Source organism: Hevea brasiliensis, chromosome 4, assembly GCF_030052815.1.
Source record: "Hevea brasiliensis isolate MT/VB/25A 57/8 chromosome 4, ASM3005281v1, whole genome shotgun sequence".
Classification (NCBI taxonomy): Eukaryota; Viridiplantae; Streptophyta; class Magnoliopsida; order Malpighiales; family Euphorbiaceae; genus Hevea; species Hevea brasiliensis.
The window spans coordinates 12230061-12252454 of record NC_079496.1 but is presented as its reverse complement, the minus strand read 5'-3'; the positions used below and the strand labels follow the sequence as shown (position 1 = coordinate 12252454).

The 22394-nt window shown below is 32.9% G+C and overlaps 3 protein-coding genes across 7 annotated transcripts; all 3 read left to right on the top strand.

Annotated features, from left to right (window-relative positions):
• The first annotated feature begins 991 nt into the window (after nt 1-991).
• On the top strand, nt 992-14549 carry LOC110640735 (probable beta-1,3-galactosyltransferase 2). Of its 4 annotated transcripts, none has more exons than XM_021792187.2 (11): nt 992-1597; nt 3375-3471; nt 3590-3651; nt 3725-3939; nt 4055-4118; nt 5400-5472; nt 5603-5723; nt 13329-13416; nt 13506-13631; nt 13731-13840; nt 14070-14549. In XM_021792187.2, the coding sequence occupies exons 1-11, from the start codon at nt 1482-1484 to the stop codon at nt 14216-14218; spliced, it is 1221 nt and encodes a 406-aa protein (XP_021647879.2). In that variant the 5' UTR covers nt 992-1481; the 3' UTR covers nt 14219-14549. The 4 variants fall into 4 exon arrangements, with proteins under 4 accessions (XP_021647879.2, XP_021647877.2, XP_021647880.2 ...); XM_021792185.2 differs by having other exon boundaries at nt 3587-3651; XM_021792188.2 differs by having other exon boundaries at nt 993-1597; nt 3728-3939.
• A 135-nt stretch (nt 14550-14684) lies between these two features.
• Nucleotides 14685-16274, top strand: LOC110640736 (CASP-like protein 2D1). 2 transcript variants are annotated; one of them, XM_021792192.2, is made up of 3 exons: nt 14685-15381; nt 15465-15576; nt 15835-16274. In XM_021792192.2, exons 1-3 carry the CDS (start codon nt 15008-15010, stop codon nt 16093-16095), a joined length of 747 nt encoding a protein of 248 aa, XP_021647884.2. In that variant the 5' UTR covers nt 14685-15007; the 3' UTR covers nt 16096-16274. The 2 variants fall into 2 exon arrangements, with proteins under 2 accessions (XP_021647884.2, XP_021647881.2); XM_021792189.2 differs by having other exon boundaries at nt 15832-16274.
• Nucleotides 16275-19220: 2946 nt separating this feature from the next.
• Nucleotides 19221-22121, top strand: LOC110640739 (autophagy-related protein 8C-like). The gene is made up of 5 exons (XM_021792194.2): nt 19221-19391; nt 21075-21130; nt 21242-21294; nt 21623-21741; nt 21846-22121. The coding sequence occupies exons 1-5, from the start codon at nt 19355-19357 to the stop codon at nt 21956-21958; spliced, it is 378 nt and encodes a 125-aa protein (XP_021647886.2). The 5' UTR covers nt 19221-19354; the 3' UTR covers nt 21959-22121.
• The last annotated feature ends 273 nt before the right edge of the window (nt 22122-22394 follow it).

The following is a 22394-nucleotide window of genomic DNA, read 5'->3' as shown; positions in this document are numbered from 1 at the left end:
ACCCAATAAGAGTTTTTATATAAAAAATTGATAAGAGGATTGTGGTTGCTCTCAATTTACTAATTAAATATTATATGATATATTTATATATTTGAAAATTACTTAAAATTATAGAAAGTAAATTACACATAAATAAAAATATAATGTATCAAGAATATCTAATAATCTTTCATGATAAGAAAGAGTTGAACATTATGTCAGATTATGTCAGTTTAGATGAGATTTTGTTATTTTTTAAAGTATAAGGTAAATGATTTAGATCTCACCTAAAAATAAAAATTTTTTTACTTCATTTGAGATAAGATGAAATAAGATTTTATAAAGTAAAATTTTTTAAAAGGTAAGGTTTTTAAAATTTCATAACTTTTTAATATTTAGGAGAAAGGGAAAATTTTTTTTAAGTTATTTGAAGATTTTAAAAAGAAAAGCTTATTAACCCACTAATTTAATAAATTAAAAAAATAAAAATTTTTAAAAATTGTTAAAAATATTCAAAAACAGTATTTAAAGAAACCTTTTACCTTTTCAAACATATGTTGAAAGTTTTTAAATCTTGAACAACTTTATGTTACTTTAAAAAATTTCCTTCCAAACAAAGGATTAATAGATAGTTTATATAAATTTAATTTTTTTATTTACTTTTTATAATGTGATTCTCTCTAGTTTCATATTGATTGATATTAAATTCATCCACCTCAAAATTGCCAAAAAATTTAAAATATAATCATGATAAATTTTATTATAATTAATAGTTAAAATCTATAAGTGTGTTTTACATGATACGCTGATAATCAACATTATAATTTGGGAAGACAATTCTATATGGAGGGGTTATCTATTGGCAATTAAGGTGTGCATCTTTGAGCATTAACTCATAACATCAATAAATATTGAAATTATATTATTTTTGGGAGGACCAAGTAGTTAACATGTAATCAAGAGAAACTCGTAGCCCTACAAACCTTAAATAAATAAGAGTTGTTATGGTGGTTAAGCGACATTTTTGCATTCAATTAACATCTAAACATTTTATTTCTATTTGCTTCCTCTTGTTGCACCTTATTTTCCACAGCTCCACGGTCTCTGCAACTCTTTAAACTTGGACTTTGGAACACGCAGAGACCACAGACACAAAATCCAAGTGGCAAAGCCTTCGCTTTCTTGTGAGAGACAGATGTTTTAGATACAAAGCATTAGTCTTTACATACATCTGGATATGCGTGTTTGCTTGTCTCTTTGCCTGTGTAGCGTGTGTGAATTTAGCAGTTGTTGATTCTTGCTCTTTTTATATTTCTCTTTTCTATCTTCTCTTGCTTTAAATTTGTGCACATAGAGGTTTCTGGGGACTAAGTTGGCGTTGATTTTGAAGTAAAGAAGGGTTCTTTTGGATCTGGGTCGGAGTCAATTCAGTGCATTGACTTGGGATTGAGATGGGTTTTGTTTCGTTTTAGCTTGTGATTTGTCTCAAAGTGCAAGTTACCATGATGACTTGGAGGAATAGAGCAGTAGATACATCTGCAAAGAGTGTGATTTCAAAGAAATGGAGTCTTCTGCTTTGTATTGGTTGCTTCTGTGCTGGGATGTTATTCTCGGACAGGTGATTTCCGTCATTTGCAGCTTTTGATTAGATACTTATAATTTCATTCGCAGGCCCTTTTTATTTTCTTTGAAATTTGCTTTAGATGGGTTAGCTCAGAAGATTTGAAATAAGCTGTTTTCTCGGAGAAATTAATTCATGTCCTTTTGCTTTCCAACTTTACCACCATATATTTTAGGTTTCTCGATATCAGGTTTGGTAGTTTGTTAGTTATGTGTGCAAAAAACAGTATTCAAAAGATGTATAGAAAGAATTTTTCTTTGAGATAGTGATGGAAATTTGGGAATGTGAGTTTGAATTGGTGTTGTAATCAATATGTCGATATAACTTTAATCGTCATAGATTTTGTACTTCTATACAAGTATATTAGGACTTGCTTTATCTTTGATTGGATCATGGTTGGTCATACCATCTTCTTTTCTGTTGTAATTATTACGGTGGTACCTTTTCAATTTTGTGGCTAAACTAAGATGAGTTTCATGCTTATAGATTCAATTCTGATGAAATTGGATGTTGCACCCCTTTTATGTATATTCCCACTACGGTGCTATTAGCGTTTCAAGGAGTGATGCCATTGCCTCCTTTGCTTTTCAAAACAAGCTGCCTGCATGTTTGGTATAATCAGTTCTTCAGTGTCTGGATTGGAGTGTGGGATGTTGTTTTTCAGTCATTGATACTTTTCTAATCGATTACATTTATAACTAAAATGATTCACTGAGATTTTTTGTGGTATTTTATTGATAATCAATCAATTACTAATCCATTTACTTGTAGTTGGCTTTCTTCTAGAAGCTACTTCTTTTGGCCTTCTATTTTCTCACATTATTTCTCGGGACTTTCTATCTCTCGGATACTCTCTGAAAATACCAAATTTATAGAGTGTTATCACAAGTTAAGCAGAAGCACATTTTGTTCATCCCTAACAACTGGCTCTTTTGATCATGCCTAGTTGGTTCAGTTCTCTAGTTAACGCCCTTCTGAAGAATGTCAAAGTTCTTGCATTAATGATTTTAACAAATCAATGAATTACCAACTAGAGAGGGAGTCATTGTGTGTTAGCCATCTCTAGAAAAGCTGGCAGTGTGCAGAAATGAAGGAATGACTTTAAGCAAAGCAAAGAAAACCATAATGTACCCTCTAGTGCTGGGCACAACGAAATGCTGTTAGTGGTGGCGTTTATTTGTTACATTTACTCTGGCATAGGTCTGGTTTCTTTCTTTGGCAGTTTATTTGATCTAAAAAACTTCCTTCCCTGGCACTCACCATAAGTCAGAAATTAAATATTTTGCAGCATGTAACCATATATAAAACTCAAGAAATTGCTATGGTAGCCCTAAAGATTTTTAAAAATTGCATATATGTTTGAAAACTTAAGTTGCAAAATATAGATCACGTATCTGAGATCTTTTATTGGAAAGTTTTGTGTGTTGTTTTCATGTGTTTCCTTATATAGTTATTAGCTATATTTGCTTCCAGAGTGCAATACACTCTTGCTTTTATTTCTTCATTTATATGCTTCATATCTTATTTAATAAGTTTCATTCCATGGATTTTATTTTGATTGTGGTAATTTATAATTTTTATTAACATGTTTATTAACAGCCATAATTCATCTGCTAGCACTTCAAATCATAATCACTGCATGCTTTCGGTCCGAAAATGCGTGCAAAGGACATGTTATCATTGGACTCTTACTGGCTGAAACAATGTTAACTTTTTTGATAGTAGATCCTTTGCCCATGCGTCTTTCACACTAATTTGGATATTTTGGTAATAGAATGTGGGCTGTGCCTGAAGTTAAAGGTATATCAAGGACAACAAGGGTTGAAGATGAAAAGTTAAAGCTAGTTTCAGAGGGATGTGCTACAGAAACTGTGAGTACCGATCCAAATGATCTGAAATATTTTCCTCACTTTTGTTGGGTGATGGTATCATGTGCTGACATCCTACTTGCTTATGAACACGCTTTTGAACTTCTTTTCTTGTCACAAGGATGTAAAGCATGAATCCAAGGACATCATGGGAGAAGTTTCAAAGACACATCATGCTATACAGTAAGCTATTATTGGGCTTTGTGTCTCAATTTTTCTGAAAGTAGTAGTAGCATTAATCTTTGATTGCTTGCAGCAGAACTCTAGATAAAACAATATCGAATTTGGAAATGGAGTTAGCTGCTGCAAGGGCTGCACAGGAATCAATACTGAATGGTTCACCAGTGTCAGACAATTTTAGAATCGCTCAGTCAAGTGGAAAAAGAAAGTATTTAATGGTTGTAGGCATAAATACTGCTTTTAGCAGCCGAAAGCGAAGAGATTCAGTTCGTGCTACTTGGATGCCCCAAGGTTTGTGAATGATAATGATTGGTTTGAATTAAGTGATTGTGTGATGACTTGTTTAATGAATGTTCTTGTAACTGGCCATTCATCCTTTTTTTTTTCCTCCCTGTATGAAAAATAGGTGATAAAAGAAAGAAGCTTGAGGAAGAGAAGGGAATCATAATTCGCTTTGTAATAGGTCACAGGTGGGCACCTTATCTAAGTCCACACTTGATTTGGGTTGAATATAACTCATGTCTTGACTTTTGTAGAAATGTATCACCATATAACACCTGGAAATATAAGGGGTTTCTTTACAAGAAAGATATCTTGTTAATTGCTAATGGTTGGGGATAACCTACATATGTTGCTAACTCATATTCAAGAGTGGAGTATTGCAATCTAGAAAACAAGCATATAGTTCAACTTGGGTTGGAATGGAGAAAAAAACTAATTTGGTGGGGTAGTGCAGTGACCATCCTTTAATGTAAGCATGCACGCAGAGAAAGAGATAGAAGAAGGGAGAGTAACAGAATACTGGTAAAAGAAGAAGGAAAAATGAACCATGAAACAAAGAGCAAGGACCACAAAGTATTGTCCAAGTTAAACTGCAATTCAGTGGAGGATATTTTCTTTTTCCAAAACATGAGTGTTCTATTACCCATAAAGAAACAACTCATTAAGTACTAAACTGGCTTTTTAATAAAAGTATGCCATGAATCCCCTCAATAACAGTAGTGAAATGTGGAGGAAGTTCACAAAGTATAAGAAAAGTCTAGGGGTCATGTTTGAAACCATTCCTGAAACTAACTGCAAGAGGAAGCTCTCTTGTGTGTTGGACATGAATAAGCAAAATGAGTTGCCAGAAGAGAGAATATTTTTATTTCTTGTTCATCAATATAGGCGGGATAATCCCAGCCTATTTTTTGTGGTATGTGTAAGGTTGAAAGAGTTATAAAAGTGGACTGGAATATTGGCCTTGTGTGTGTTAAATTAAGCAAAATTCACAAGTGGAGATCTGCTGTCAGATGGAGTCTCTTGGTGTCTAAACTAATATAATACTTTATTGGAAAAGTCATTATTGCATTGGACATTCTACATGTAGATTCTGCAAAATTCACAAGTGGAAGCCAATATGTGAACAATTACACCTCATACCGTTTCTTTTTTCACCAATTGCGAGTTAGCCTAATGTCTATGTTTTTGGACATGTTTCTGGCTCTTCATCTGATTGGCTTAGGTGTTTATTCACATTTCTGACAGTACAAGGGAAACAATAAACATTAATGAAGTTCTCATACATAATTCATTCACAGCTACTCTGTGTTAGACAAAAACTTTATCTTATATGAGGACATCTACTCATGAAGCCTCTATTTACTTATGATGATTTATACACGGTTGTCTTCATGTTTGACATCCAACACGATCATGAAAGATGGAATCTTAATTATTTGTTTCCCTGCCCTTGGCTGTTGGATCACCAGTGCTACGGCAGGTGGTATCCTTGACAGAGCTATTGAAGCAGAAGATAAGAAGCATGGTGACTTCTTGAGGCTGGTAATGATCTTGTTTCTTCTCATCCATTTCTGTTTGACCGAAAACATGTCTATAGAAAGACCTTCATTTTGTTGACTTTAGAAAAACAGCTCACTCATGGTATGTAACTTTTTAACTTCTGTATGTGCAGGAGCATGTTGAGGGATACCTTGAATTGTCTGCAAAGACAAAGACATATTTTGCTACTGCTGTTGCTTTGTGGGATGCAGATTTTTATGTCAAAGTTGATGACGATGTGCATGTAAATATAGGTAAATATTTATTCAGTTACTTATTTAAATATAATATAAAAGTTTGCATACATCTAAATATCTATATATAACATGTAAATGTATGTTCAAACCTTTCTAAGGCACACACTCAATCGCGCAAACACAATGTAGGAAAAAATAGAAGACACAAGATTATACGTGGTTCAAACTATAAAGTTTATGTCCACGAGCAATACATGAGAGAAAATTCCACTATGATGAAAAATAATAAGTTACAATAGTTCATAACTCTCCAAATCCTAATCCTAATAGATTTACCCAAAATCTCTCAATATGCTAAAATAGGCAAAATTTACAATATTTATACTGACCCCTTCTCTATGGGGGGTGTTGCTTCCAATATATATATATATATATATATATATATATATATATATATATATATATATATAGGACGCAACGGAATCGAGAGGGCGATAAACTAACAGGGAAGAAACTACTCTCTAAATCTCAAAAAATATATAAACAATTAAAGAAATAAACAAAATATGCAAGAAAAAACCGAAATCTTTAGAAATGAAATTTATATATATATATATATATATATATATATATATATATATTCAATAGGCGGCAGAGCCAGTCCGTTATGAATATATATACATATATTTATGCAAGATAGGCGGTTAAACCAGCCATATGCAAGCAAAAGAAATTTGAAATTTTGTAAAGAGAATTGAAGAACTTACTTCAAAACTTTATAAATTTTGTACAGAGGTTTTGGAGATGTAATTGTAGGTAGGACTTACAAAGGTTGCTCAACACATGAGCTTCCTAGGATCTACTACAAGGAAGTTACAAGGTTTTGTAAGTGAGGTAGAGGTAGTGCAGGATGGAAAGTGAATCGACCTTTTTGCTCTTTGCTTGCCTCGAGGTAATCTTCCCTCCAAGACCTTCTTTGGATTCTCTTGGTTTCTTGGATGCCGGAGAGAGATAGAATTGGAAGGATGAATTTGGAAAATGGAATTTGCTTTGAATGGGTGCCTCCTTATATAGAAGTGACCAGAGGCAGGTTTGTAATTTTTTAAATTTTGAACAGTGTCTTGAACAGTGTCTTGAACAGTTCTTCCTGTCGGGTGAACAGTGCTCGAACAGTTCTTCCTGTTGTTTTAACACATGAACAGTAAAAAGTGAATAGTGACAGGTGAACAATGTCCTATTGGGTTTTGAAAGAAAGAAAAGTAAAAGTGCAAAAATAATTACAAGAGTAGAATATAAAAGTTAAGGGAAATGAAGAGTAAAATGGATAATTTTGCCGCTATAAACTTCTTTTGTCGGTCTCTTTTTTTTTTTTTTTATATTTTATGATTGGAGTGGAGCTGGGACCACTCCTGTCAGCCTTCCATCATATTTTGTAAATTATGGCATGTTTTTTCATCCTCACTCATTTCTTTATTGGACGAGACTGATGGCAAGTCATCCTTCTTTTCATATTGAATCATATATTCTTCATGTTGTGTTTCAATAAAAAAGGGTTATGGGTCTGGCAAGTGTTCATAATGCACAAATATCCATGAATATGTACCCGTATAAACTGGTATATAGTCTGGATATCTATACCTATGCCAGTTGTTAACAGCCGTTTTTGCTCTCCATTTGTTGAGTTGAGTAAGATGGTCTTCATGATTACATGGTCAGTTTGAAAGAGGTAAAAATGGAGGAATTTTTATATCCAGGTAAAACCAATGAATTGCTTGTTGAAGCTCTCCATTTGTTAATACTTTTGGGGGTGTTGAAATGATGTGTACATTGACTTGTTTTTGAGAAAGTAGAAATTTTCTGACTTCTCGATGAACTCTATTTTCCAAAAACTTAGCCACTTCACAATCAGATTTTGTAATCCTGACTCCAGCTAACATTCCCTACTTAAATAGCTTTCTCGGATCTAGAAATCGAATTCTAAATATCCAAGCTGCTGTGGAACGAGGAATACTGAAATTTAGGCTGCGTTTACAATTTGGATAGCAAAGAGGAGTCCTTTGAGAGTGCTGCAAGGTGCGATAGAAATGGGGTTTTGAATGAAATTGCTATTCCCATGACCATCCATTGTAATTTTGCTGATTGTTCTTTGTGAAATGGAGACAGGTTTTGAATAAATCCAGTTGCTCTTGTGCTCTAGATTGAGTGATATTTTGTATGATCTTCTCGCAGATTTCTTAGGGAAGACCGTTGTGAACCTGTTGTTTGAATTTCTTAAAAAGACAACGGGCTTTAAATTTTTCTAAGGACCTATTGGCACCAAGTAAAGTAAAAAGGACATCACCATGGTGATAATTTTTCACATTGACCAGTGGGGCCAATGATAATTTTACACTAGAACCCAGTGGGGATCTTAGGCCTTCAGTCCTTATCTTTTTTACACTAGCATCTAGTGGGGATCCTAGGCATTTGAATTCCTGTTTTTGTAAGTCAAATTGAAAATTTTTGTTAGAAATGTATGGTTCTGATGAACTAATTCTGGGTGCATGAGACTTTTGTAAAACTTAGTTTTGTAAAAACTCAATAAATAATTGAGCTACAGTGATATGATTCTTATGAATTTTAATTCTGCTAAGGAGGTCAGCCACATATTCATTGGTTTCTTCAAACTCAATACAAAGCGCATTGAGAGCTGTTACTCCCAACCTTTTATTTTGTATTAGAGTTCAAAGATTGTCCAATAAACATTGGTGCCTTTCTGTGGGAACATATGCAGTTCTGGCTACATTAATTCTGAGTTTCTGAGCAGGAGTTTTTGAAAGGACAATTGGTCCAAAGTGGATTAAATCACCGTTGTTTGATGATTCTGCCATCTGCACAAACTCACAGTGGTTAGTTTGTAACAAATGATAGTCAAGAAACTGTTTTTTGAAAAAAAATGGTTTTGTAAAGAAATTGGGTTTTGTAAATACTGTCTTGTTTCCTGTGCCAAAACATTTATTTGATTATAAAAAATGGAATAAGTTTTGATAATATTCAAATTCTTTATTTTGGATTTCTCAACAAAGGGAAAAATAAGATTTTGATTTCTTGTTCTAAAAGAAATGCTATCATAGTTTATTTTGTAGGGAGTTATCAGATTGATGAATGGTGTCCCTAGGATAACATTATGACTTATATCTTTTATTAGAACAAATGAATTTTTCAGAAGAATATTTGAATTGGCTATTGAGGCCTCTGTTTTGTAATTAATTTTGATTTTAAAATTGTTTACAGCTGAAAGTTTTTCAGTAGTTTTTTATTGAAATTTCTTTGGAACAATACATTCTTTAATACAATTCAAATCTGTACCTATATCAAATAAGACAATTGTATCGATTCTGAAATCTCTTGAAAAAACTATCTAAATCATAATAAAATATTTTCTGGAAGAAATCTCATTGAGAATGAAGAGAAAATCTTTTGTAGGTTTTTCATGATTTTGAATTTCCAAATTATCCTCTTCATCTTCTTTGAGTTCTTCATTGGTTTGTTTTGAAAGTAAGTTTTGAATTATTTCTGAGTCCTGTGCCTGTCTTTCTTTAAGGTGTTCAAGCTCATTTTTGATGGCTTTTACCTCTTCTTGGAGGCTTTGGACTGAAACAGTTGATTGCTTTGAAGTCTTCTATCTAAAATGGCTGTGAGATCATATGGATTTTTTTCGCACAAAAGGTAGAATAGAAGGGTTTTGTATTGGTTTTTCATCAAAAGATTTTAAAAGTTTTCCTAAAAATTTTTGTTGTAATTGAGGATCTTCAACTTGGGTAAGAATTTCTAAGAGCAACTTTTTATCTTTTGAAAGGACATTGATTTTTAATTTGGGTTCTGTAAACATTTCATTTTCTATTTCAGAATCTGAACTGGATGATGAACTTGTAATTAATTCATCAATTTGTAATCCTTCTTCGTTCTCTAGGAATTCAGAATAACTGGACTCACTTTCAGTTTCAATTAAAATAGCAGTTACCTTATTAATAACTTCTTCCTCTAATTGTAACTCATGAAGTTCTGTATTTAATTTGCAATAATTTGCGGTATGACCTTTTTTACCACATTTATAGCAAGTCAAATTTTTTAATTTTATTTTGGAATTGACACTAGGTTTACTAGTCTTTTTTGAATTTTTTTTGTAGTAAGGGTTTTTTTTCTGGTTTTGAAGATGTTTTGTATTTTTGGGAAGATTTTTTGTTAGATTTTCTACTACAATTTCGTCCACAATCTGGATTAGGATTTTTTGTTCCTATTTCAAATTGTTTGCAGAAAGATCCTAACTCTTGGTGAGTTTTCTTCATTTCCCATTTCAAATGTTTTTGTAATTTTAAATCCTGACAAATCTTTAATCCTTCTTTTTTGGTGAGACTAACTAGTTCACCATAGGTTAATTGATTATACGGGATTTGATTCCGAAAGGCTTTCTTGATTTTATTTCTAACCTTTTCTCCTAAAAGGGTTGGAAGTCCTGCAAGGAATTTTTCTTTTTAAAAAGGTTGATTAGAGTTTTCTCTAAGCATTACCCTAGTAAGGGAATTATTTTTGTAGTATTGAAAATCATTCAGTTTTTTTGCATCTAAGGTTTGAAAGGAGTTTGGCATTCTTGTCCTTAAAATGAGATGGATCACCTACGGAATGTAAAGAAATTGTCACAATCAAGGTGGCTACTGCATTTGGGATTGGCTGGCCTAATTCATCAAGAATCTCAGATTTTTGTAGTTTTGTGAAATGATAATCTCACCATCCTTTGAGCTGTCCTGAGAATCCTGCAATGAGGAGTTCAGCAATAGCTCTGTCTGGGGTTTCAGTTTGAGTTTTGTAAGCATGTGCTGCCATGGTCATTTGTTGGAGCAAATTTAAAATGTTATACTCAGACATACCATCTATATTCTATTCATAGATAGTAGAGGCATTGAATTTAGACTGGGTTAAAATTTTAGGTCTATTTTCTATGCCTAAATCTGGAGCTGTTATTGGAAGGGGCATTGCTATCTTCGGCCAATAAAGTCTATTGATTTGTAAGGTTTTTGAAGACTGAATTTCTTCACTTTGCACCGACTGAGTATCTAAATCTTCCTCAATTATATTGACATTTCTTTGAGAAGTTTGAGGTGTTTCAGGTGCTACTGGAATAGAAGTCAAAGCTTCTAGTCTAGCTTTCATGTCTCTTAAAGCTTGAATGAATTGAGAATTGCTGTTGTTTTATAAATCTTTCTGGCCTTTTTTTGGAAACTTGAAATGGTTTGAAGATTGGGTTTTTTAGTTTTGTATCAGGCTTAGTTTCAACCTGAGAAACTATAGCCTGTTGGGTTTGTTCTATTTTTTGTAATTGCTTACCGATGGTATGCAAATGAGCATTTGTAAAGTTATTCTGTAGAACAATATTTTTTATATTTACAGAATTGTTTTCGTTTGGAATTTTGTAATGGGATGCTTCTACTGTTTGGTCTAAATGGGGAATTTTTATCTTCCTAAGAGGAGAATGCTCAGATTGTATTTTTCTACCATCTAAAATTTTCCATTCGGGAGTTTTATTTCTAACAGTGACAGGGTTTACAGACAATTTTTCTTCTGTTTTCTTCAAAAGAGTTCTTAGAGCCGTAATAAACTCTGATTGGTTGTCTTCTAACTCCTGTTGTTTAGGTTTTAAAATTTGAGAAGGTTTTGAAACTGGATTTGATTTTTTGAAAGTTTTTGGAGTTTTGGAAAACGGATATGAAATGTTATGTTATTTAAAATACATCTTAAACCAATCAAAGAAAAGAATATAAACTTTATGTTGGTATATAAAGTCATAATATTCTTTTTGAATTTCTTTTTTTTTATCATTGAAATTTTTGAAAAATCATATTTGCTTTTTATGATTTTTAACAGAGTAAAAATCATCATGCAAATATTGTTTGTCTACATCAAATTTTTTTTTCAAACACATTAAGTTCATGGTTTACATTTTCTGTGATGGCTGAAAAAATAGGTGAAGTAGGTTCTGACTCTGTCTGGATTTCAACCTAAACAAACTTATTTTGTAAATTTGTATAAACTGAATGGGGAACATTTCTACATTAATTTACGTTTTGTAAGGTGGAACTAGGTATTTTTGAGGTAGAAAACCTAAAAGAGCTAGGTAAATCTAAGATAGAATACCTAGGCTGGATATTTTGTATTTCAATTAGTTTTGTAACAGGCAAACTTATGACAGAAGGTATATGAAATACTCTTCCTATATCTACCGTACTGAATGTTGAAGAATCATCTGAGAACCTAAGGCTTCTGTTAAAGCTAAGGCTGACTCTTCCATCTTCATACTAGGTTATTTGCCTTAATTGAACGTTTAATTTAACTATTTTTGAAGATTCTGGTTCTACTGCATCTTCTAAGATCCATTCTTCCGGTAAGTTTATGTCTTTCCATTGGATAGATCTAGGAATTACAATGTTGGATTTTGTAAGATCAGTTTGTAAAAGCAATGTTTCTCCTCTTTTACTCTGAAACTTATGTTTTGTGGCAAAAGCATAAACCATAGCTTTGTAATGAATTTTGTAAATTAGTGCAAGAGGAATAGATCCATCAAGCATTTTGTAATTGTGGGTTTTGATTTGTAAAACAAGAGATTTTGTAATGTTACTGTCGTTTAACGAAACAGTAAAGTTTGGATAGCAATCGAAAGAGATTGGTCCTCTACACAAACTAGATTCTACTGAACTGAGTAATGAGTCCTGGAAATTTATGAACTTAGTATTTCTAAGAACTGCTAAGATTGAGGTGTTCAATCTTTTTTTTTTGTAAAAGGTTTAATTCCAACTTGAACTAAACCCATGTGGATATATTTGTGTTTTTTTTCACGGTATTTTTGTAAAGATTTTTGAGACAGAAGAGAAACAATCTCAAAAGATTTCGCTCTTTAGTTTTGATTGTGAAATCAGTTTTGAAAAAGTTAAGTTTTGTAGTATGATAGATTTGATCTTTTTGTACTTTTGGAATTTTCCAATTATCTATATTTTTTTCGAATTTTTCGATTATAATTTCTTCACTATTAACTATCTTTCTCGACTTAGAGGATGAGGTAGAAGAATTTGAAGAATAAACAGTCCTACAGAAAATAAGATTCATACTTAAAGAATTTTTCTAGGTTGATCTTTTGAGTTAAGTGAGGTAATCGCCAAAGGAATCACTGTTCTAAACACGCCTTCACTCGGCTTTCAAAGACGGGACTTACAACTCAGGCCTGTTTACACCTCTCAAGAAACTGTCTTATCACCTTAAGATCATTTTACTAACCTCTCAAAAATGTTTAAATGTGAATCCAAATCTTAAATAGAACCTTTCCCCCTTAGGCTTTGATACCAAGGACGCACCGGGTATGTGTGTGTGTCTATATATATATACACACACACACACACACATACACACTGATGACACTTCTGTCCATAAAGCCAGAGTAAATTCTTATTTTTTAGATTAGAGCCTATTACTCAAATTTTTTATGATTTCTGAGTTACCTGTGAGATAATGTAGTACTAGTTCGCAAGGCCATTTTAAACTAAATATCAATGCTTCTGTCTTATTCTACTTCTCTATAATTTCTATTTTTAATATCATGTTTCTGCTTTGAGCTTTTCCAACATATTTTTGCAGCCACACTTGGAGCAACTTTAGCTAGGCATCGGTCAAAACCCAGAGTTTATATAGGATGTATGAAGTCCGGTCCAGTCCTTGCCCAAAAGTAAGCCAAACATGCTTTAAATTGATTGTATAATTAGATATTTAAGAAAATGGAATTTGGTTTCAATTTCTTGTTTATTTCATTAATAGGGGAGTCAAATACCATGAACCTGAATATTGGAAATTTGGGGAGGAGGGAAACAAATATTTTCGTCATGCTACAGGACAGTTGTATGCTATTTCAAATGATTTGGCTACTTACATATCAATCAACCAGTAAGTTCCCGTGTCTTCTAAAGGATAAATGATAAATTTTGGTGCCAAAAGTTAATGCCAATCTGCCTAACTTATTCTACTGAAATTATAATCACTCAGGCATGTGCTACATAAATTTGCTAATGAGGATGTTTCATTGGGGTCATGGTTTATTGGATTGGATGTGGAGCATATTGATGACCGAAGACTCTGTTGCGGTACCCCACCTGGTAATCTCATACATTATAACCTTTGTGTGAGTGGTTTATTTGACTTATCAAAAGTTTTGCCCTACTAGGCCAGTAGGCCACCCAGTTTTACTGTGGATCATCTATCTGTCACAAAAAAATACTCTTACATTGATATAGTCTCTAGGTCTGAATCTGTCAATATTATTAATGTTTACTTGCCTGCAAGAAATTGTTACTGAAATTTTTATAATGACAAAATTTACCACAGATTGTGAGTGGAAGGCTCAAGCGGGCAACATCTGTGTTGCATCATTTGATTGGAGCTGTAGTGGGATTTGCAAGTCTGTGGAGAGAATCAAGGAGGTTCACCGGCGTTGTGGGGAAGGCGAGAATGCCTTATGGAGTGCAGAATTCTGATAAATACCTATTCTTCCAAACTCAGGAGGAGGCAAATAGATGGCTTGAGACAGTTTTAGAGATTTGGATGTAGAGGAATGAGTGTATGCCAAAATGTAAAATGAGACAGATGGGTAGGAGGGGTTCTTGCTATTGGGATTCTGCTCCATTTTAGGCCAGGAATGGGAACCAATAGCAATTTTAAGAGGAGATTCTAATTATTTATTCTTTTTATGCTTGGAGGGTTCATTTTGTAAGTTTGTCATGGCTAATGGAACCCCTGAATAAGTGCCAAAATTTGAGCTAGCGTCTGCTACCATTTGCTTAATAAATTAGAAGAATTTGAGTTAAATTTTTAGGGAGTCCTATTCTTTATCTTTCTTTTTAATGATAGTTCACATCTGATCTGTCTAAATAATGTGTCTATCTTTGTAGCTACGAATTGCATATCTCATGCTGACACGCTAGAGTGTGAATAAAACTCTCCATAAAATGTGATGATGTAAAGCGACCTCATATTTGGAAATGATAATAAATGAGACTATCAATTTTTTGCCCAATTGGTGTGTATCCCAGATGGCTTCACATTACTTGTTTAAGGGAGTTGGTCAGGTTCGTGTCAAACTCGGTGTTCAATGTAAAATGTGAACCGATTGGTTCAAAAAAGTATGAATATAATGGAATTTAAGCCAGCGATCTCCTTTTTATTTTAGATATGTTGAAAAGTGGAATGAAGTAGATAAAAAATCAACAAAACCGTGTGGAATCATTGAAGCCAAGTCTAGCAGATAATACCAAACAAATAATACCATGATTCCTACACTGACAAAAAGCAAAGCCCCAGCCCCATCCCACTGCTTCTCACTCTTTCCACTACTCCAACCACACCCTTTTCTTCAGGCCAGAAGAAGAGTATATATCTATGATCTGTCCCCTCATACCAATTTCAGTTCAACTGAACTCTTCCTCTTTTCTCCTTCTCTTTCGGTTCTTTTATTCGCCTATAGCTTAAGTGGGCTTTGCCTTTTATTTACAGAGATGGCTCCAATGCTCAAGCTCATAGATTGTTCTCTCAGGCTCTCTGTGATTCCTCTCAGTGTTGCAACCATTTGGTTAACTGTGACCAACCATCAGGACAACAGCAGCTATGGAAATTTACACTACAGCAATCTCATGGGCCTCAAGTAAGATGGATTCTTTATTTTTTATGTCCTAATTCTTTGTTTTTTGGGTCTTTTTAGGAGTAAATGAATGAATTGTTTTGCAGGTACATGGTTTGTATGAGTGCCATTTGTGCTGTTTATGCTTTTGTTGCTGCTGTGTCTCTATGGATCAGATTCTTAGTTAATAAAGTTTGGTGGCTCTTTGTCTCTGATCAGGTTTTACTTCTAATTAAATCCCTATATTAATTGCTAATATTTAAGGTTTTTTTTATCTGTCCTTCATTTTCTTCTCTTTTGATTCTGCACTGACACCTTTTTCTCCAAAAAAGGAATGGATAGTATTAAAATTTCTAATATTTTATTTATTTAGCACTTGAAAGTTCTCAACTTCATAATTTCAATTGAAATTTCACTTTCTTTCTTTAATTTCTTCCCTAGATTGATATTAGATTCTTGGGTGGTTTTATTTAGCAGATTATTACTTACTTAATGGTCACATCTGTGGCTGCAATCATGGAGCTGCTGTACTTAGCTTATAATGGTGATCAGAAAGTCACATGGAGTGAAGCCTGCCGTTCTTATGGAAAGTTCTGCACTAGAATGAAGCTAGCATTGATTCTCCATGCCGTGGCTCTTTTCTGCTTCATTGTTTTAGCTGTAATATCTTCTTATAGAGCTTTCAGCACGTTTGAGACTCCAGTTTCTTCTAAAGAAGTTGAAGAAGATACAAGTTAGATACTGATATCCATCACTTTGATGCATGTTGCTTTGTAATGCTATTTAGATTTAGATTTTATTCAATTAATGTCAGCATATGATTGAATGAAAATTGATGATATTTATACGTAGATTTCAAAACTCAAATAATGTTAAGCAGATAGTGCCATGGTTGATCATTTACCATTTTTCTTCAAGTTATAATCTATTTTTGTTTGTGATCAATTGAAATTTGGAGGAAAAGAAAATGAATAATGCACCTGACGCAAATCACTAATCAGATGTTGCTTAAGAAAGAGGTAATGATGATTTCTTCTGTGGCCCATTAACACCTACCATGAAAGACGCTTTCTAATTCTCTTCTTTTTCCCCATGCCTTGAAGCTAAAAGACATCTGTCTTAGAAAGAGTGTGGTGGGGGCTTTGAAGCAAAAACAATACTGCAATGCTTAATGCTTTTTGGGATTTTTTTTTTAACATGATATCTTACATTAGAAGCTCATTAAAAAGCAAGAAGTATAAATTAGACAAGATACTATGGTCACCTACTCAACTTTTAAAGACCCAATCGAATTCAAACAAATCAAATCAATTCACCCTTAATCAAATTATATCAACCCACCACAACAATCCTATCCAGCCTCGATACCCTGGGAAAACATAGCAGAAGATACCATTGTAAATGCTGTCGACTACCACCGATTCTCGTCATAGCTAGAGAAGCTGAACTGAGATTGAACCCAGCTATCCTTGCCAGCATCCCAAGGAGCACCAAACTGCTCATCTCAGATTAACAACCAAGCTAAGAACTCTATTTTTCAACCAATCAGGCTGCACAACTCTATACGTTGAAGGACAATTGCTGTCGTAAAGTTCATTGACCTTCAAAGGCCAACGTGAGGACCTCCCCAGCCATAATGTAGGAGCAGCAGATCGTGAAGATACCGAACAACCTAAGCAAGTAAAAGCCTTCTTTCTACATAGAGCACCCATCTTGACCTAAACACTAAACATTAAAATGCTTCATAGGCGCATGTAGAACTAGCCATACCCATGAAGTCGAAACCAACAAACCCAAGAAGCACAGCAACCCAAACCCATGAAAGCCAGCTTCCTCTGTGCAGATTATCGCCTGAGAAGCCTTTAAAAACAAAACTCTACACAGCCAAACCAAGGTGAGGAGGGGACCCAACCCAGCTGGTGAAAACACTCTCCTTCCCCTGTCTCAAAGATCAGAGGAGGGCACCAAAGCAACCACTCAGCGAGTCCAAGAGAAAGACTTGGAAAAAACCTCGAGAGAAATTCTTTCTCTAAGAGTTCTAGAGAGAGTCTTGCTTTCTTTTATTGATGTTGTTTGGGTTGTTTTGGGCCCTTGATCTCCCGCTTACAATAACAACTAAGCTTAATGTTGGTTGAGAATATTATTATTAATTACAAGTTAATTAACAGTATCAAATATAAAACAATTACTATTATAAGATAATTTATTTTTATAATAAAAAAGAAATAAATTATTATTCATTTCATTTGGGCTTTTACTGAATAAAAAAATAAATTAATTATGATTAACGATTTTTTTTTTGGGGTTTCAAAGATAAGGTTTCATGATATGCAGAAAATTACAAAGTCCAAGGCATACATTGCAAGTATCGCAACAAAATATCAAAACTATACACTCTAACCCAACCAAACAGAGCCCATAAGGCCAGTTAGCAAACCCTAGGCTGAGGAGACCTAGACACTTGCTTCAATGCAGCAAACTTCGCTGCACCCTTTTAGTATTAACAATGACATATAGTATTAGCAATGATAAGTCAGAGTCCCGGATAAGCAAAGACAAAGGCACCATCATCTAAGAACTATACTTCAAGAAGAGAGCGTTTTGAAGCATAGTTGAAGCTCCATAAACTAGGATCTTGAGCGGCCCGAAATAGAGCAAACATCAGCAATTTTGGGAAGGAAGCATGGCAGAGCTCGTCGTCCCCTCAATGTCTTATAGCCACAAGCAAGGGAACAATTGACACCTTAGGAGATATTATCCTGTTGCCGTAAACCCAATAGAAACAAGAGAGTTGCAAATAAATACACATAAAACCAAAAGAGCTATAACCCAGCTCAACAGAAATCTCTATCCAGTTCCTTCCCATAAGTCAGACAGTGAAGGATTTACAATGAAAAATAGGGGTCAATTGACCTCTCTTTTGTCTTAAATTCTCTTGAATATTTATATATTTATTTAAATTGATTCATTATAAATTTAAATCTTAAATTTTTTTTAATAAAAATGAATTTTTTACTAATAGAAAATCAATTCACTCTTTTATATTGAATAAATTATTGTGTGCTCAATAATTAATACTAATTATAATATACTCATGACATACATGTATATGTACATTAATATTAATTTTTATACTCATGACATACATGTATATGTAAATTAATATTAAATCCTTAGCTTTTACATATGCTAGTCAAGTGTCCCCGGTTTGCATGTAGCTATAATTAATTTTTATTTAATATTATTTTATTTTTAATTTTTAAATACTAATAAAAAAATAATTTATATAATATTAAATTATTGAAATTAATAATAATAATAACTAAAGTCAACAATAAATGTATCAAATTTCAAACATATAATAAAGAAGTATAAAACTAACAATATTCGATAATAATGCATAGGTTGCTTTTCAAACAATATAAAAGTAGTCTAATATGTTTAATATTAATCAAAGTAATATTAATACTAATTATATAATAAAAACTATCAAGAAAAAAAATAATAAGAAAAATTGAATATTAATTCAAAATTTCTTGTTTACCATAATTAAGTAAATAAAAATTTTATTTTATTTTTTTATAATTCATTAATTCAATAAATAATTAAATTACATGACATGCAATCTTTTTTATAGCAATAATTTGAATTTATTTTTTATGAATATTTTGACAAATATTGTATAAAAATGATAAGTACTCTTAATATATATATATATAACATTAAAATAAATTAAATTGTAAGAGCAAAAAAATGCTTAGTTTACATTTAAAGGTGCACAATAAATAAATGAAAACGCTGCCGTTTTAGAGAAAGAATCATCCAAAATAAAAGTAAAAGAAAAAAAAAAAATCCCTTGTTACACTCATCGAATTCTTGAACAAGCGATCCAAAACCTTATTTAAGAAAAGGGAAGGAAAAAAAAATCTTTGGAACAAGCGATCCAAAGCCTTGTTAACCGACGCATATATTTGATAGCACGACAGAATTCGAAGCGATGGCCAGGAGCTCCTTCAAGTTGGAACACCCCTTGGGTTGTCTCTCTATCTTTACCCATCTTTGTATTTATCGATTTCTTTCTTTTGATTTGATTTGCGGGTCTTTTATATGTAATTTTGGATTTTTTGATCTGGGTTTATGTTGGTTTTGACTAAAATTTTCTTTTGAGGTTAATAACATGTCATGGTTGTTCATGGATTTTGGATTTACTTGCGGTTTCAACTTTCAATATCGATCATATATTGATCTGCTGAATACCATAGTTGACCTTTTAGTTCGGGCCCTCTTACATCATGAAATAAGGGTTTTCGAAGCTTATTTCAGATTCATCTCTCGACTGTGTTTTGATCTCGAGATCGATGTAATTTCGTGTTTAATTATATATGTAACATTAAAAGCAGAGAGGAATTGATCAAATTATATGCTTAATCTCTAGGATAAGAGTTGAATGTTATGTTCAATTTGATCGAATAGGTTTTACTGAGGTTTTGAAATGCATTATTTTTTTCTTCTCACTAATTCCTGTGCTCCATTTGGGTTGGGGTGCATTTGAAATGAATGAAAATTTGGATTTGTGTCTCAAGTGAAAAATTATAAAATTTCAACATAATGTCAAGTTCAATGCCTCATCATTTGAAATTCACACCTATCCAAATGAAGCCTTAGTGAATTTCAGTTTTACTGTGAAATTTCCGGTGTGATAGGCTTGATGAAAGGGAAAATACATTGTGCATTAGTTCTGAGGATTGGTGTTCAATCTGCTGAGTGGACTGGATTCACTGGAATTTTGGATGTTTTGTAATGGTGACATCTTATATATTGGCCAAGAGATAAGTGGGGTATTGAGAAATAGATAGAAAAACTTGTCAGTCAGAGAGAGGGACTGTTATGAATTATGAGTTAATATTTATTTTTAGTTGCATTAACATCTTAGAATCTGGCTACGAACCTTTAAATCATCCCTAAATTAGGGTATGTCTGCACTTTTGTATTCTGATTTGTGAGATTTCAATGTGTATTGGTAGCAATTTGGAACGCAGAATTTAATCTGATCAAACATGTGGGATAGTGATATATCATTTCCATTTATTCAAGTGTCTAAAGTATAACATTGAATATTTGAATTGTGGACTAATGAGCCAATCAAGTAGGATATAGAATTGGAAGTATTAAACTTCTTCATTTCTTGGATTTTTTGGGTTTCTCTAGGACAACATGGTATTATAGGTGCCTTTTTATTGCATTTCATAATGGATATAATCTCGTAAATTTCGATACTAAAAGAAGCCTTTCCTCAGCAGTGTGCTCCATGCTAGATTTCTTTATATTTTCTAGTTATCTTGCCATTCCACGTGGCATAGCAATTCTTGTCTCAAGTAACTTTGATTAAGATTTAACAACCATAACTACCATAACTCTGAAAGAGTTAGAACAATGAGTTTTAACTAATTTTGTTGCCTCACTTGTTTATTTGTTTGTTTATGTGGACAACAATATCTGTTTCAATTAAAAAATCTATGGAATCATTCCATCACTAAAGCAAAAGCCTTTTACCCACTCATACATGTTATCTAGCATACTGCAGAACTTTTCTGTAATTATGAGAAGCAATCTAATATCTTCCACCGTATTGCTTTATCTATAAATACCAGTTTACCATTTCCTTATATTTTCAATTAATGGCTATATGTTTTTGTTTCCTCTTAATTACATTGCAGAAAGGAGGCAGGCAGAATCAGCCCGTATTAGGGAGAAGTATCCTGATAGAATACCAGTATGAAAGTCATCTTTTGTTCATCAATAATGTAGTCTATTTTTTGGACACGTCACTTGAAATTTTTTGTTTTTTAATTTTTATTTTGCCATTATTTTTAATGTTACACAGGTTATTGTGGAGAGGGCTGAAAGAAGCGACATACCTGATATTGACAAAAAGAAGTTAGTAATATCTAAATCTTTTGCTTCTTATATATCTATTGTATTTTAGTTGGAACATTGTTTAATCATTACATGGTTTTCCACTTTAGTGAATTAGGTGTCTTCTTATGAATTATGGTTTGCTTCTTGAAATAGCCTTAGTTTTTGATGATGCATTATGCACGGGCACAAATTTTGGAAGTGTGTTATACTTTAAGGAAAGCTGTCAAGAAAGATGAATGTAATTATGATAGTTACTGCTTGCTTTCTTCTTCAGTCTTCATTATATTTGTGGTGTCTAGCTGATTTCTTTTGGCCAATTCTGGTTCACGCATCATTTTGGATGCAGATACCTGGTTCCAGCTGATCTGACTGTTGGCCAGTTTGTCTATGTGGTTCGGAAGAGAATAAAGCTCAGTGCTGAGAAGGCTATATTCATCTTTGTCAAGAATGTTTTGCCACCCACGGGTGAGGAGAATCTAAATTTATTAATAATTTTTATCCTATTTAGTTGTTATTATTATTATTATCATTCAGTTGACTGATATTATATATGCTTTTTGTTACCACAGCTGCCATGATGTCAGCAATTTACGAGGAAAACAAAGATGAGGACGGATTCTTGTACATGACCTATAGCGGTGAGAACACATTTGGGGGATCAGTGAAGGGGCACTCGAGCTGAAATCATGCAGCCAAAAGTTTGAGATGACAATGAACAGATATATGTAAATTCTTTGGCCTTTAATACTTATCATGGACAAACCATGTTTAAACTCTAGGATATTGGTCCTTGATGTGTGGATGAATGACTGCTATTTAACTTAATTACGTGTGATTTCTGTGAATCTAGACGAGCAAATTAAATTATGTTGGATCTTGCTAGTCCGATGTTAGGTTTCACTATGGCACCTTCTTCGCAGATAAAAGTATAATGGGGCTTTTTCTGATAATATTATTTAAAATTTTTTATTTATTAAAAAATGAAAATAATGAAAATTAATAAAAAATTAAGAAAATTATTATTTAGTGTATTTTAATAAAATCAGTTATTTTATCTTTTAATTTGAAAAAGACATTAGTTTTTTTTTTTTTTTTTCATGTACTATTTAGTTTCTTCG

Excerpts from the sequence above, each read along its gene's own strand:
- LOC110640736 (XM_021792189.2), top strand. The coding sequence starts at position 15,008 with ATGATTCCTACACTGACAAAAAGCAAAGCCCCAGCCCCATCCCACTGC. Across the intron at positions 15,382-15,464 it reads AGCAATCTCATGGGCCTCAA|GTACATGGTTTGTATGAGTG; the intron begins GTAAGATGGATT and ends ATTGTTTTGCAG. Across the intron at positions 15,577-15,831 it reads GGCTCTTTGTCTCTGATCAG|CAGATTATTACTTACTTAAT; the intron begins GTTTTACTTCTA and ends GGTTTTATTTAG.
- LOC110640735 (XM_021792185.2), top strand. The coding sequence starts at position 1,482 with ATGATGACTTGGAGGAATAGAGCAGTAGATACATCTGCAAAGAGTGTG. Across the intron at positions 3,472-3,586 it reads AGGGATGTGCTACAGAAACT|AAGGATGTAAAGCATGAATC; the intron begins GTGAGTACCGAT and ends TTTTCTTGTCAC. Across the intron at positions 3,940-4,054 it reads TGCTACTTGGATGCCCCAAG|GTGATAAAAGAAAGAAGCTT; the intron begins GTTTGTGAATGA and ends TATGAAAAATAG.
- LOC110640739 (XM_021792194.2), top strand. The coding sequence starts at position 19,355 with ATGGCCAGGAGCTCCTTCAAGTTGGAACACCCCTTGG. Across the intron at positions 21,295-21,622 it reads CCTGATATTGACAAAAAGAA|ATACCTGGTTCCAGCTGATC; the intron begins GTTAGTAATATC and ends TTTTGGATGCAG. Across the intron at positions 21,742-21,845 it reads GAATGTTTTGCCACCCACGG|CTGCCATGATGTCAGCAATT; the intron begins GTGAGGAGAATC and ends TTGTTACCACAG.